Source organism: Rutilus rutilus (genome assembly GCF_951802725.1).
Source record: "Rutilus rutilus genome assembly, chromosome: 16".
Classification (NCBI taxonomy): Eukaryota; Metazoa; Chordata; class Actinopteri; order Cypriniformes; family Leuciscidae; genus Rutilus; species Rutilus rutilus.
The window spans coordinates 34,181,113-34,197,273 of record NC_140224.1 but is presented as its reverse complement, the minus strand read 5'-3'; the positions used below and the strand labels follow the sequence as shown (position 1 = coordinate 34,197,273).

Here is a 16,161-nt window from a genome sequence, read left to right as displayed (position 1 = left end):
ATTCTACCGTAGGTAAACCCATTGGATGTAAAATGAACTAAGCCAAACACCATCTCGCACACATGTGAATGTCTTAAGGACTCTGGACAAGGTTCTGGCTGGACATTTCATTTGGCAAATGGGATAGTCTGAGGTATCTATAGATATGTATGTTCCATCTGGATTATTGATCATCCATTCTGCACCTCTGAAAACAAATGTAAACCAGGCGTTTCGCTTGGTAGATACATACTGAAAATGCTGCTGTATAAACACCAGACGTCCTTTACAAATTCAATGGTCCATATTCTGCATTAGCATTTCATTTTTTCCCTCTGATGTCCAATTATAGTAATAGTAATGATTTCTTGCACCAAAACAGGCATTATTTCATTTTTCATGACCATTTTCCACCCTTTTTTCCAATTTATCATATTTGTTTAACATTGATTTTTTTTCTAGCAAAACATTAATCTCTAATGGATCCCTTAACCGTGCAAATGTGTGAATGTGTTCAGTCATATGTTAATGTGCTCATATTTATGACATCAATTTTACAGCTTAGTCCTGTAAGTGGAGTCTGTTTAAGATTGCTATAGTTCTTGCAGTGTGTGTTTCTCCTGCGAGGGGCTTTTCCTGCGTCAGACGTCTGCATGTCACACAGATGCTGTTCCTCCAGATGTTTCCCAGGCTCCTGCTGGTGTCTCTTGTCTTCTGTTAAGCGGACAGGGATTCTGTCTTGGCGGCTCCATTTGTAACTGACAAAGCCATTATTTAATTAGTGTGATTTAGCTGTAAATGAACACGATCCAGTGCTGTACTAAAACTGACTCGACCTGAAGCAAGAATGCTTAACCATTAGATGTGAAAGATGTTCAGCTGGCGCACATTCTCTCCTCTCTTTTATCACATACAGTCCTTCTTGTTTTCCTGTTTTTTTTTTGTACTGCGTCTTAAAACAGTATTCTGAATCTACCCAGATGGCAATACTGGTAGTTTTTGTTTAATTTTTGAAGTCTGCATACAGTATGTTTAATATACAGTATATTTTTTGGGAGAATGCTGAATTCCATTCAACGTCAGCTTTGGGATTTTGGGACTTCTGACCATAAAAGCTGCAACATTAATTGACATTCACCATTCGCTCTGCAGATGTTCAATTGACAGCAAAGAAGTGCTGCAGCCAAATTGTGGCTGTAAATGATGCTATATTATATCAGATTTTGTTCTGCAGGTGTACAGTTCTCCTTAGCGAAGGTCATTTATCGGGTGTCTCTGCAAATGTTTACTGTATCGTGTGATGGAAACAATGTTGTGGATTCCACAAAAATAGTAGTAGTATGCAAATTAGCTTGCAGCTATAGGGCCCTATCTTGCACCCAGCGCAATTGACTTTGTACACCGACGCATGTATCGTTCCTATTTTGCACCCGACGCACAGCAGACTTTTCCCTCCACAGACGCACGTCGGTAAATTAGGGAATGAACTTGCGCTCCCGGGGGCGGTTCAGCGAAAAGAGGAGGCGTGTTCCGGCGCAAACGTTCCCTGGTGCTATTTTGCAGTTTCAGAAAACAATTCCACCACAGACCAGGAAAAACCTAGTCTAAAGTCAGTGGCGCGTTATTCAGATGCTATTTTAAGGGCGCATGCTTGGCCATAATGTAGCGTGTGCACAACGCGCATACACTTAGCTTCTCTACCCTACACAGACGTAGCAGTTCCCATTTTTGCAAACCATACATAATTACAAGGAAAAATATTCCACATGAGGGAAATCATTGTGGTGTCCATGAAGATGTGAAAAAATAGGCATATCTAGCTTACACATTTACCTAAATTATTATACGTCTGTTTAACTGAAGCTAATTTGGGTGTGTTTCTCCCATCCCCATACAATGTCACTTCTCTGTGTTTTACGGCCCTGACGAGAACGTCGGTCTCCTCGGCTGTGATCCGCTCCTGGCGTACGCCTGGCAAATCCACCGTTATAATAGCAAACCGCCATGGAACAAGCACGCCTGCTCTTAAAGGGAATGTGAGATGATGCTCTGATTGGTTTATTTCACGTTACGCCCAAACCACACCTATGAGTAATGAAGCTACTTCAGACCAACCCATTTTAGATTTGTGTCGGGCGCAAGAGTCATTTATCCCGCCGGTATAATAGCAACAGCCGAGATCCACCCACAAAGTTACTTGTGTTTCGCGTTTGATACTTGCGTTTCAGATCGTTAAAATAGGGCCCATAATGTCTTGGTTAAAGGTGGTGTAATTGATTTGTGCTCAGATTAGTTTTCTGATTGGCTTTCCAAGGTGTTGGCCACTCCTATACACTTTTTTTTCTTTTTTTTTTTCTGTTGCTTTTCAGTGATGTCTGGTCATGTTACGTGTGGTTGATCAGCTCCTCGTGTTGAGCAGAGTGAACCGCAGGAGCGGACTGACCTTGAGGAATCTCAGGAGCTGAAGTTGGGGAAACTCTCCAGGAAGATCTCATTCTTTCTCTCTGACTTTTATTTGATCGACCTCCTTAAGAAAACAGTTTCCATGGTAACGGGCTGAGGAGCACAATACAGATGAAGGGAGAGATGAACCTTAGAGGATGCTGGCTTTGTCTCTGTCTGCTGAGATGTTTGTGTGAATCGCAGCTGCAGGATTCCCATCCGCTTAGGAGACCTGTCATCGAAACTCTAAAACATGATTAAAAGCCTCTTCCATCATAGCACTATTAATTCATTATGTTCAAGTCAGTCTGGGAGATGCAGATCTGCATACTTCCAATTTTCCACCCATCCATCCGTCCATCCATTTATTGTTCCGTCTGTCCGTCCGTCCGTCCATCCATCCATCCATCTTTAATTTTTTGTTGTTGTTGTTGATTCGTCTATTTTTTTCTATCCATCCATCCCTTTCAATTATTTTCTTTCCTTTGATCCATCAGAGAGTGAGAGATGGAGAGAGACTGGACAGGTAATATCTACTGTAGAGGTTTAGTCTTGTCAGATCTTGTAGAGACTGAAGTGCAGTCAGGTGGTTGAAGGACTCCACTGCAGAGAAACGTAATCATGTGTAATTCCTCCATGACTAATTCTCAGCAGGAATCTGTTATATTCTAGTAAAGTACCAGGATCCTTCATCAGGAATAATGGCATGCTCACAGATGCTGAAGGGAGTGAGTGAGAGTCATTGTTCCTCACTCCTCATCTCACAGCAGGACACACTGATATCTGTGTGTCTCATTGCAGACGTGAATGGCTGCTGGTTCAGACTCATTTCAATCCGGCGTTCACTCACGCTTTAATTTAGTTTTGGCTGCATGACTCTGGCTCTCAGTTACCAAGGCTTTTTTTCTGCCGGCGCTTCCATTCCTGACTCGTCCATCACCCATATCACTCAGGTCATCCTCATTTACTCTTTAAATATTAAACATTTATTCAATTGTTTTATCTTATCTTAGCTTTAGCCTATGTATCAGTGTTTCATGTATCAGTTGTCAGATCACCTTTGGTAATGGGTTTCATCTGTTATTATGTATCATTAATGTGAGTCTGGGACTCACTCAATGTTTTAAGTGAATATAAGTATAAGTTAATAGTTAGGTCAGTAAATGATATGGTGGAGTATCTTGACCTCACAGCATTGATATTGTGTCGTGTGTGATGCCGGTGTTGTCTGCCATTTATGAGTCCTGTTCAAACACAAAGGCTCAGATAGGATGTTCAGTTAACACAAATATTAGCTATCGAACCACATTAGCAGAACGGCATGGCCCTAAGCTATCTGTGTTTACTGTGTTCTTTACACAGCGTGGAAAATAAACTTAGTGCTGTCCGGCCTCTGAAATACTGTAACTTCAGCTGACAGCATTTGTGTTGTTTTTCCTACAGTTGTGTAAGCGTATTGCACATGAATTTTTCACAGAAGACCCCAGTTTTACCACTTGCTGCTCAGTATTTTCTCCTTAAGGTGAGATGGAGAGAGAAAATGAGAGGAATCTGGTGATGAACATGCGCTGTGTGTTGTGTTTCTGCTGAGTTATGTAGGCCAGACCTAATTACCGCTGCAGGAAACACTTGCAAATGAAAATCAAGCCGAGGAAACGCAGAATAGCCCCGGTCACACTTTCAAAGTGCAGAGACTTCATGTGCGTCTGCTTGCTATTCACAGTGCTTGTTCATGTGGAATCTTTTGGAAATTTCCTTCCTCCTCTTAGATGGCTGCAAATGAGCAAAGATGAATGAAATGGCTTTTAAACTAATAAGACTGCCACATGTTGTCATTTATAATTACCCCCCCCCCCCCCCCCCCCCCTTAATTCCACTCATAATGTTAGCCGAGGTTTCTTCCATCAACACCTTAATTTCCAATTTTTTTTTAACAACCATGCCTTTGCTTGCTTATAGTTTATTTAAGGTTTTATTGAATAAGAGGCCATGAATACGTTTTTAACTCTCTTCTTCTCATTATATTGATGTTACATAAATGACATTTGAAAATCAAGTATCAGGAATATCAGGTAATGTGCCATTTTATAATAAGCTGTGCTGATTTGATTCCCACTGCTTGTTTGAGGTGTTTTACTGTCTTTTTGTTGTGTTTTGAATTGTAAATGAGTTTTTCCCCTCCGTTTCATCTCTTAGCAATTGGTTTCTGGTTAAATGCATGTTATATTGCTCCCAATTCCCATTTGTGGGAAAGTGAAAGTATCATTAGATTCCCACTGTGTGTTTCTCACTGCTGTAATCAGATTGGAGAAATATTGATGTCAAACACTCACTGTTCACCACATTACTTTCTGTCAGAAATGCTGTTAATGAGAGAAACTTTCTGGAATTGGTGCACTCTTTAATTTTGTTGTGTTTCTCTGTGAAATCCCTGGCTGTTACGGTGCGTCAGGTTCTTATTGAAGGGTTTATGGCACTTTAATAGCCGATCTTTGGTCCTGACAGCCATGAACTGTCAGTGTTTGACTGACAGGTGCTGTAGGTGTTGTACTGTCACTGATCATCTGTCTGTCTGTCTCCTTGCAGGGCAGTTTCGTAGCCTGTATGACCGCCACTCTGCGGCAGATGGACGACTATCACTACGCCCACCTCATCAGCACCTTTGGGAAGATGCGCACAGACGTGGTGGTGAGTTCTATGCCAACAAAAACTTCATGAGGAACTCTTTACTCCCAACCCACATGTAGCATATATATGTGTGTATATACTAAGTGGGGGGGGGGGGAAGTACCTTTTTAGTAAACGTTTTTAGTTTTTTTTAAACGCACATACCTATAGACTGAACTCGTTTATACGCATGTGCACGCCATTGGCGTTCTCACGGGGTTCACATTTTTGAAGTTTGCGCAGAAAGAACTTAAGAGTTTTCTGTTAAAACAGTGTCGTGTTAGCGGCCCCAAGTTAATAACTAATGATCGTTGCGAGGAAAGTCAGTCAATCAAAACTAACTTTAGCTGGACAATAACTTTATTCTAGAGCTGCTGTAAAGCCAAAACAATCTCTGTTACTTTAATTTCCTATTATCACTGTAAAGCCACTTTGGAACTAGCCTGGCTAACGTCAGACCTAGTCTCATATTCATTTTCTCGTATTTGAGGCGTGGTTTACGAATGCCCAGAACCGTTTATTCTGCGCTACGAATGTCTATCAAATGCGCCTGTACGTAGCTCAGCCAATCGTTTCAATTATACCAGATGATTTATGTAGAGCGACAGAAATTCGACGAGGAAGAAGACGATGGGTCAGAGTACACGATGGCGTTCAGCGACTATTGCCGTTTGTGCAAGACAAACATGAGGGTAGAAGGTATGAATAGATATAAACAAACTGCTTCGGTGTGTCGCATAGACGTCGTCATCGTCTTGCTGCTCCCTCCCCGTTCTGTGATTGGTCCCCTCGCTGAGGCGAAAATCTGGTCCATGGAATCCAGGCTGCCTAGCAGCGTGAATAAAACCGTGCTGCGCGCAAGGCAGCATGGGGAAACCCAGGCTACTTTGGAACAATCTACATTGTCAAAAGCGCTATATAAATGAAGATGACTTGACTTGACTTGACTTGACTTGACTATATAAATCGTATTTATGTATAAATATGTTTTAATTATTTAAATAAATAATATATTTTCATCCTTCTGTATGTTTTTGTCATGTTTCATGTTTTGTCATAGGATTTCCTCATGGAGACGTTCATCATGTTTAAGGATCTCATCGGAAAGAATGTCTATCCTGCTGACTGGGTCATAATGAACATGATGCAAAATAAGTAAGTAGACGTGCTTCATGCTGTTTGCTAACAAATCTTCATCGGCAAAACCTGTTTCTGTTGGTCAGATCCTTTAAAGGGATACTCCACTTTTTTCGGAAATAAGCTCATTTTACATCTCCCCCAGAGTTAAACAGTTGAGTTTTACCGTTTTAGAATCCATTCAGCCGAACTCCGGGTCTGACGGTACCACTTTTAGCATAGCTTAGCACAGATCATTGATTCTGATGAGTCCAGTAGCATTTCTTTCAAAATGACCAAAGAGTTTCAATATTTTTCCTATTTAAAACTTGACTCTTCTGTAGTTAAACCGTGTACTAAGATCGACGGAAAATGAAAAGTTGCGATTTTCTAAGCCTATATGGCTAGGAACTACTCTCATTCCGGCGTAATAATCAAGGAACTGTGCGGCTGTACCATGAGTGCAGCAGGCGTAATGATATGACGCAGCGCCTGAAAATAGTCCCCAGCTCGGTAACTTCTTCCAACGTGACCGGGACTAAGTTTGTCTAACCTATTAGACCTATTTTCAGGCGCTGCGTCATATCACTACGCCTGCTGCACTCATGGTACAGCCGCACAGTTCCTTGATTATTACGCCGGAATGAGAGTAGTTCCTAGTCATATAGGCTTAGAAAATCGCAACTTTTCATTTTCCGTCGATCTTAGTAGACGGTTTAACTACAGAAGAGTCAAGTTTTAAATAGGAAAAATATTGAAACTCTTTGGTCATTTTGAAAGAAATGCTACTGGACTCATCAGAATCAATGATCTGTGCTAAGCTATGCTAAAAGTGGTACCGTCAGACCCGGAGTTCGGCTGAATGGATTCGAAAACGGTAAAACTCAACTGTTTAACTCTGGGGGAGATGTAAAATGAGCATATTTCCGAAAAAAGTGGAGTATCCCTTTAATCGCCAGAGCAGAAACCGGGCTGTGTGTTCTCTACCGTCACTAACTCGTGTGTGTGAGTCAGGATGATAGTTATTGATAAGATTGGTTGGATATCAAAATGTGTTGTCTTTCTAAAGACAGCTTGTTTGTTTGAGATGAGACTGTGGGTTTTTGTGCATTTGGAAACTTTTTGTCTGCCCTGTTTTAGGACTTTCTGGTTTCCAGTGAGGTTTCATGTTGACTTAAATGAACTAGTTGAAATGCTGTTCATTCATTTAGCTCTGATTCAGTAAATCTTGTTTCCCCCCCAACAAAGTTTTGAGTCAATCTTCTGTGCAAATTTTCTTTTTTCAATTTTGCGCTGGAGGAACATCAGAAATGTGCAGTCGTGTACGCGTGCAGCTTAGAGGGAGCATCGCTTACACAAACTCTCTCTCTCCCTTCAACACACGCCGCTGTTGCTTAGAAACAGCAGTCAGAAATGGCCAAGAATGTGTTTGCGAATATTTTTTTCCCATCAGTGCAGCATCAGTTTGTGTGTGTGTGTCAGGCATGTAGCGTTTCTGTGTGCACCTGTGTGTATTCACTCTGTTCTCGCTCTATCAGAAGTGTGGCGGCTGCTGAAATGAAAGATATGAATTATGAATCTTGGTGTGTGTGTTTGTGTGTGTCTCTCTTTATTTCTCTTGTTGTGTATTATTCATGCCTCTCTTCTCAACTCCTCTGCCAAACCGCGTCCAGCGTGACTGTGAAGATGAAGGTTAAGTGTGTTTTCACAGCCAGCAGGAAGTCACACATGAGTTTCCTGTCGCAGACTTGGAGAGTTTTCCGAGCATCCTTGAACCTTCTTGTTTGTCGGTGTAATTGGCGTTTTTTGCTGAGGCAAGCATGAGTTCTTAATATTGATCATACTTATTCTTATACCAACTATTTTTGGTGCTTAGCTTGCACTTACAAACTTAGCATGATGCTTCAAAACAGTGAGGACAGGTGTGCTGTTACTTTACTAAGTGATCAGACCATTATTTAATTTTTTTTGCACTGTGGATGAAGAAACAGGTGGAAAAAATCCTTGCATTGTTGGAGGGACCCAAGCCATATCTAGAGACTAGAATATCACTGGCCCTGTTCTGTTGACACCTGGTATTAAGATTTGGTTGATAGGATAGATCACAAGTAGAAGAACATTCACATTTACACCTGGTGTTTTTAATCCGTCTCTTTTGTCCACTTTCAACCACTTCTGTCCTGATTTCTTCGAGGGGAGGGTCTATGGGTGGGTAAATGAATGTTTTTTTTCAGATCTTTCAATCTGAGGGACAAAATAAGCTCGTGCAATTGAAAGGAGATGACAGAAAAACATGTGAAGAGCAGCAGCTTCCGTTTCTCCTCTGATATCTGCACAAGACCACGCCGATCACTGTGAGTGTGTGTTAGAAATCAGGAATGGTGAGAGAACATTGTGCTTGGTAAGATTTTCATCTTCAAACCAAACCAAACTTAAATCCTGTCTGTCTAGCTCTCTTCCCGTAATGTTTACACATGAGGTCAGAATGTGGAGAGAGAGGACAGTCTTTTGCGCTGTTCGAACGCATTCGGCCACATGAGCGTTTGCAGTATGAAAGCAATCCGGTCGAATGCGTTTTCGACTACCTGAAAATGGTCGAAAGCGGACAAGCTCAAGACGTTTCCCCCCCCCTGTTTACACCTGTATTTAGCGTCGTCCACTTGTGACCCGATCGACCAAAACCCCAGGCGTAAACAGGGCCACAGAGACTTGAGGGGGGGTTCTTATTACTTGCAACCACCCATAACACCCTAGCGACCACATAGCACATGCAGCCACCCAGAACACTGTGTTAACTTTATAGCATCACTCTATCCTCATGGCGGAGGCTTGTGCACATGTAAGCACCACTCTCGTCTCGTTTCTCTTGGTTATCTTCTGTTGTAAATAAAGTAGGCCGGTGCTCTTCAGAAGAGTGAATGTGATGAGAAGCTCTGATGTTCAAGGAAACCGGATAGAAATAAGATTCAGTGCACAGATACTCTCTGAAGTTCTCAGTAATTTTCCTGTCTATCCGTGCTGGGATCGTAGACGTGGCGGGATGAAATATGCGGCTCTGATGTTTTGATTTATTTGTGCGTCTAATATATTCCTGTGCTTCTCTCCACTGTGGAGGAATACTGTTGAAATTGTGTTGCTGCCAGCTGCCGTGTCCTGGTTTGATTGGCGGAGAGGTCGGGGGTCAGGCTTTGATATTAGAATTCATAGAGTCTGGCAGAAGCCACCTGTGTGTCGGAGCGCTGATGGAGAACCCCCTGCAGGTGCGCGCATCACATCCTGTGCGCTGGAAAGTGGAGTCAACAGGTGCACGAGACACAATGTACAGTCTCTCTCTCTGTAACGCACTCAGTGGGCGTCATTGATGGAGGCGGATAAGAGCCGTACTGTATCTCTCTCTGACTACCTTTCCTGACCGACAGCGATGTTACACAGCATCATGAATCACAGACATTCAATTAAATGTTCCAGTTAACTAATATTTTAATACATTATTGTTCATGTCATACCCTGAGCAATACTTCTCTATAAGGCCTTGCATTTGTGTTTTCAAGTTGAGTAGAAATAGCTGGAGGTGTAACTTTGGATGTTAACAATGTGATATGCAGACATCATAAATAAATACTGTGAAAATGACTAAAAATAAAACGGCACTTAGATGTTCACAGTCTGTGTGAGGGTCCGAGGGATGCTTTGTTTTGTTGCAGCATCTTGTCGTGGTGTTAAATATATGCTCTTTATGAACGCCTGAACCGCGAGCTGCTGGGAATCAGTCTTAACACTCCTGGAATAGTGTTTCTATTTCTTCCAGGATGTGATTAACACCTTCAGTCGCTTTCATGGCAGAATGCAGGTGATGTTGAATGAGACCACCTGCGCTCAGTTAATGGACAATCCTAGATTAGATATCATCTGATGTTTGTGTTTATCCAGCTGAATTAACGTTGATAAAGGAGCTGTATGTGTAAGAGAAGGTTCCCGGTTTTACATCGCAACACTGTGTGAAACGATAAAATCAACCAGGCGCATAATTATGATGTTAGGCTGTGAAATTTAGATTTACTGTGCAAATATTCACTGTTAAGTGTTCATAATATATATTCACAGTGCATATATCAGTACTTCTATGCGTTGCCATTTTTTTTCTGGCTTGCAAGTTGCATTAAATCTAAAAAAGGTTGCGGTCCTCACAGATCACAAGCTCTCTCACTTCTCATCTGGATTAACTTTGCAGACTTTGAATTAGGCTAGTTTTAAAATAAGTTGATGTTTAGCTGCCATCTTTGATCTGTATTCCCATCAGCTCTCAGAAAAGTATCCCAAATTAGTCTGAAAATGTGATCCTGCAGTTTTTAAACGTATCTTTATCTCAAAAACCTGTCTCAACTTATCTCTCCCAACATGTCTCTCATTAAGAATGAATAGCACCTGCTGATGGTGTTGTTTTAGCAACCGGTTAATTATAGTAATTATGCAAATCAGGTAATGCCACTGTCACACCAATAAAATTCACATGATATTCATAGAAATGTGTCCAGACATTATATATTACACACTACCATTCAAAAGTTTGAGGTTGGTAAAGTTTTGAGCTTTTAAAAAAAAGTGTATAATGCTCACCAACACATTTATCAAAAGTAGAGTAAAAGCAGTAATATTGTGACATATTATTACATTTATATAATGCAATTTAATCCTGTGACAGCCAAGCTAAATTTTCAGCAGCCAATTTAATGTCGTATTTGATGCATTCATTTAATGCATCTTTGCTGGAAAAGTTATTGATTTGTGTGTGTGTGTGTGTGTGTGTGTGTAATTATATAATTTAGTATTTATTAAAATGCATTTGGAATACATTTTCTGAAAAAGCTGCAGAGTTTTGCACAATAAAGTGTGCTGAAGTGTTGAGATTGTTTTGTTAATTTGCACTCGGCGAGAGAAACACACATTGTAGTTCAGGATAGTTTCAAGAAACTTCACAGATTAAATCTAGTTCCCTGGAGAGCTCGAGGTGCTTTCGTTGTAAACTGCAATTTTTATGGGATGGTTTTGGTTCAGAAGTTAGCAATGCATTATTAAGAGCCCGTCTCTATCCCACATAAAGTCTCATAAAGTTTGTGATTTTTATCTCCAGAGATCTCCTTTGTTGATGTCAGCGTTTCATCTGCTTCCTCCATGTGCTGCCGGAGGACATCATGTCTTTCTGATGCTAGCTGATTCTTTCTCGTGTTTCCACGGTCTCTCTGTGCTGTTTCACGAGAGTGACCTTTCTCAGAATCTACCATTCTCAGTCTGCGAGCTGCTCTCCATTCAGCCAGTGAGACTCAATTTGCACATGATGACATTTGTTGTGTTCGCTTGCTGCTTGCTGTTGTTGTAGGCCTCTTGTGATTCAGAATGAACTTTACAAAAACACTCGAAATAAAGAGTGCAAAAGGACTCCTCAAGATGTGCCGTCTGCTCGTGATTCAGGCTTGACCTGTTTGAATGAGTGAATCACATGGTTTGATGGGTTATGAATGACGTGCTCTTTTAAATGTCCTCGCTGTAAAATACAGATTTGAAACTCCAAAAGGGGGTTTAATGTCACAATAGTTTTATTTCAATAGATGTGTCTTGTATAAGGAATCCTTGTGTTAATGTCTTGGGTTTTATTGTTTTCAGCTTTCAGTGTGGACCAGAGTTTTAAGTTTTTTATTGTTTTTATTTATTTATTTATTATAAAATAAAATAAATGTTTATATATATTTATTTATTTATTTATTATAGTTTAGTTTATTTATTTTATTTGAGCCATTCAGATTGATCATTGCTGCGGTCATTATTGTATTATATATTTATTATTATTATTTATTTTTTTTTTTTATTTTTTTTATTTGGACCATTGCTAATGTCATTGTATTGTATTATGTATTTATTTATTACATTTTAAAGTTTTTTTTTTTTTTTTTTGTCCCATTCAGATCGACCAACCCTGAATCACAAACACATGAGGGATCTTTTACACTCTTTGTTTGTTTCTTTTTTTCTTTTTTTTTCTTTTTTTTTCATGAGTTGAACTTCTCTGACTGTTTTGAGGTTCGAGAGCCATGTTTTCATATAAAAAAAATGACAGCAGAATCAGACGGTGTGCAGAAACATGCCACGCAGATGCATTTCTAGTTTCAGGACTTAAAGTTGGTCATGCTTGTGTTTTTGTTTTGCGGTTTATCTTCTATGTGTTTGTGTGCTGAAGTTATTCACTTGTAGATTGAAAGGCTCTGAAGTGTAATGGCTTAGATGCCAATCTTATTATGAGCCAAAGAGCTTTGGCAGTGTGAAGTGGTTCTCCATCAGCCGGGCCAAACACCTCCAAACCACACGCACCTCTGACATCTCCAGCTGTGGATCAAATTAACCCTTCAGGCCGCTCATATTCTTTCCGGTCTGACTTATTTGGCATCAGCGAGTATCAAACATCTGAAGTATCAAAAAGCCCCTCTAATCTCTGCAAGTGGTGTTTTGTTTCCGAGCCTCTGATGGTTATCAGCAGTAATCTCAATGTTCCTCCTCTGTGTGATTGTTAATCTTTTCACCCAGACAGCCCTCCCTAAAACACCATCATTTCTCTGGCTTTGAGCATTATTATTCTGAAATGAACTCTTCCAAAGTGATAAATGAGAATCGGAATTGCATTTGGCGAGTATATAAAACTTGCCAGTTACTCGCCAGTTGATCAATAACTTTATTATCTGTTGTCACATGTATGAAAAACCAGCGCACATCCTCTCAATCAGTCTTACAACTTGACCAATCCAACTGTTTGGAGGAGGTGTGTGCTGGTTTTGTGCACATGTGATGGCTAGACATCTTTGACTGTTGCATTGCATCTTGCTGTGAACACACTTAGGACCCTGAACGATCTGAAACGCAAGTATCAAACGCGAAACACAAGTAACTTTGTGGGCAGATCTCGTTTGTGGGCGCTATTGCTATTATACCGGCGGGATAAATGACTCTTGCGCCCGACGCAAATCTAAAATGGGTTGGTCTGAATTAGCTACATTACTCATAGGTGTGGTTTGGGCGTAACGTGAAATAAACCAATCAGAGCATCATCTCACATTCCCTTTAAGAGCAGGCGTGCTTGTTCCATGGCGGATTGCTATTATAACGGTGGATTTGCCAGGCGCACGCCAGGAGCGCTTCACAGCCGAGGAGACCGACGTTCTCGTCAGGGCCGTAAAAAACAGAGAAGTGACATTGTATGGGGATGGAGAAACACACCCAAACAAGCTTTGGTTAAACAGGCGTATAAGTATTTGGGTAAATGTGTAAGCTAGATTTATGCACATCTTCATGGACACCACAATGATTTCCCTCGTGTGGAAAAATTGATGAGAGAAGCAAAGTGTATGCGCGTTGTGCACACGCTACATTATGGCCAAGCATGCGCCCTTAAAATAGCATCTGAATAACGCGCCACTGACTTTAGACTAGGTTTCTCCTGGTCTGTGGCGGAATCGTTTTCTGAAACTGCAAAATAGCACCAGGGAACGTTTGCGCCGGAACACGCCTCCTCTTTTCGCTGAACCGCCCCCGGGAGCGCAAGTTCATTCCCTAATTTACCGACGTGCGTCTGTGGAGGGAAAAGTCCGCTGTGCGTCGGGTGCAAAATAGGAACGATACATGCGTCGGTGTACAAAGTCAATTGCGCTGGGTGCAAGATAGGGCCCTCAAAGTCTATTTAGAATCTCACTATGCAACATGCTAGCATCAGTCGATTGAAATCAGTTGCTTTTTGTATGATGTCAGTTCTGTGTTTGTTAGCATTCATGTAGGCAGTAGACTTCAAGGAAGCTCAGTGGGTTTTGTCATGGAACAACTGGACAAATCAGTTCCACACAGTCTCTCTCTGCAATGCAGCATCCGGGGTCCAACACTTATCCTCCTTTCCGTCCACCAATTGATTGTTGTTCTACCTTTAGTAGGGATATAAAAGATCACTGGAAATGCTGCTTGAATTGTCACTTTTCTTAATGAGCCATATTCATACAGGGTTCATTCTCAGAATGTGCATTGGGACAAATTCACTAAAGAAAAGTGCCATTTTCTGCTGATTTAGATGCTTATAAATCACTGAGATGGTAGATCGCATTTATTCATTGCCGTCAATTACAGTGATAATTATGCAGGGAATATTATTGAGCATGTCCGCCTATAATCCTATGATGCACTTGTGAATTTAAAAAGCAGATGATCTGTTTTAATTATTAATTTTTTTGTTGCTCTTATTCTCTTTTTTTTCGTTCTGGGAAAACTGTTCAAACCGCTGCGGTTCCTCCACTTCTCTTCAATCACGCAATTACGTGCTTGAATACTTTTCTCATTTTCCTAACCAGAAGAGAACACGATCTTTTGTTTCTCTTTTACATGAGTAACACATGTAATGTGCATTAAATAACAATATAAAATTAATTTTAAAGCTTTTGTTCAACACCTCAAACTATATCAGGTCATTTTCAAAAAGCATTTCTTCTTTTGTTTTCTTAAATTCTTTTTAACCACCTACAGTACAAGCAATTGAAAATAATATGCTTCATGCTATCCTGAAGCTCATACGCAACAGTAATCATTAGCTCTCTTTGAATACGTTTATTTTTATTCTCTCATGTCTCTTCATTAATAATTGTCTAGATTAATTTTCCGCATTCTAGCTTGATTTGAAATTGATGTTTTTGAAAGTCTCTTTTGCTCACCGAGGCTGCATTTGAACAAAAGTAAGAACAGTGATATTTATGAAATATTATTACAGTTTAAAATAACTGTGTTCTATTTGAGTGTATTTAAAAATATATAGCTGAAATGTTGAATGTTCAGCATCATTACTCCAGTCTTCAGTGTCACATGATCCTTCAGAAATCATTCTAATATGCTGATTTGCTGCTCAGGAAACATTTCTGATTATTATGAATGTTGAAAATAGTGGTGATGCTTCATATTTTTGTGTGGAAATGTGACGCATTCTTTTTTTCTGGATTTTTTTTGTTTACATTTAGTCATTTAGCAGACGCTTTTATCCAAAGCGACTTACAAATTAGGACTAAATTAAGCGAGTCATCATGAAGAGGCAAAAACAACAACAACGCAAGAAGTGCTCAAAATACGAAGGTCAGGCATTATTCAGAGTAGCATAAGCCCGATAAGTGAGGTTTTAAAGGGCATTTTTTTTTTTTTTTTAGTTTAGTTTTTTTTATGAAGTTAAGTGCTCATGGAAGAGAAGGGTTTTCAGCTGTTTTTTGAATGTTGTCAGGGATTCTGCATTCCGGATGAGGGTGGGGAGAGTGTTCCACCAGCATGGAACTGTGAATGAGAATGTTCTGGAAAGTGATTTTGTGGCTCTCTGTGATGGAACCACGAGACGTCGCTCGTTAATCGATCGTAGGCTTCTGGTAGGGATGTAGGCTCGTAGGAGTGAGTGAAAGTAGGAGGGAGATGAGCCTGTGGTAGATCTGTAAGCAAGCGTCAATGCCTTGAACTTGATGCGAGTGGTAGCCAGTGCAGAGAGATGAACAGAGGAGTGACGTGGGCCCTCTTGGGCTCGTTGAAGACAAGACGAGCTGCAGCATTCTGAATCATTTGTAGAGGTTTAGTTGCACATGATGGAAGTCCGGCCAGAAGAGCATTGCAGTAGTCAAGCCTAGAAATGACCATGGCCTGGACAAGAAGTTGTGTTGCGTGCTCAGTTAGGAAAGGCCTGATCTTCCTGATGTTGTGCAGTGCAAACCTGCATGATCGAGCTGTTTAATAGAAAGTTCAAAAGAACAGCATTTATCTGAAGTGGAAATCTTCTGTCACCTTATAAATGTCTTTACTGTCACTTTTGATTCATTGTCCTTGCTTAATACAAGTATTACTTTTCTATAAAAAAAAAGTCTTTATGACTCCAAACCATTGAACAGTAGTGTGTTTGTGTGTTCT

The 16,161-nt window shown here is 40.5% G+C and overlaps 1 protein-coding gene across 2 annotated transcripts in view; it reads left to right on the top strand.

The window, feature by feature from the left end:
- The window catches only part of dock1 (dedicator of cytokinesis 1), a 239,870-nt gene that overhangs the window by 154,911 nt on the left and 68,798 nt on the right, over positions 1-16,161 (top strand). For both annotated transcript variants that reach the window (XM_084434637.1, XM_084434636.1), the window contains exons 28-29: positions 5,008-5,109; positions 6,149-6,243. In XM_084434637.1, the coding sequence (XP_084290763.1) occupies positions 5,008-5,109; positions 6,149-6,243 (197 nt within the window). The remainder of the gene's footprint in view (positions 1-5,007; positions 5,110-6,148; positions 6,244-16,161) is intronic.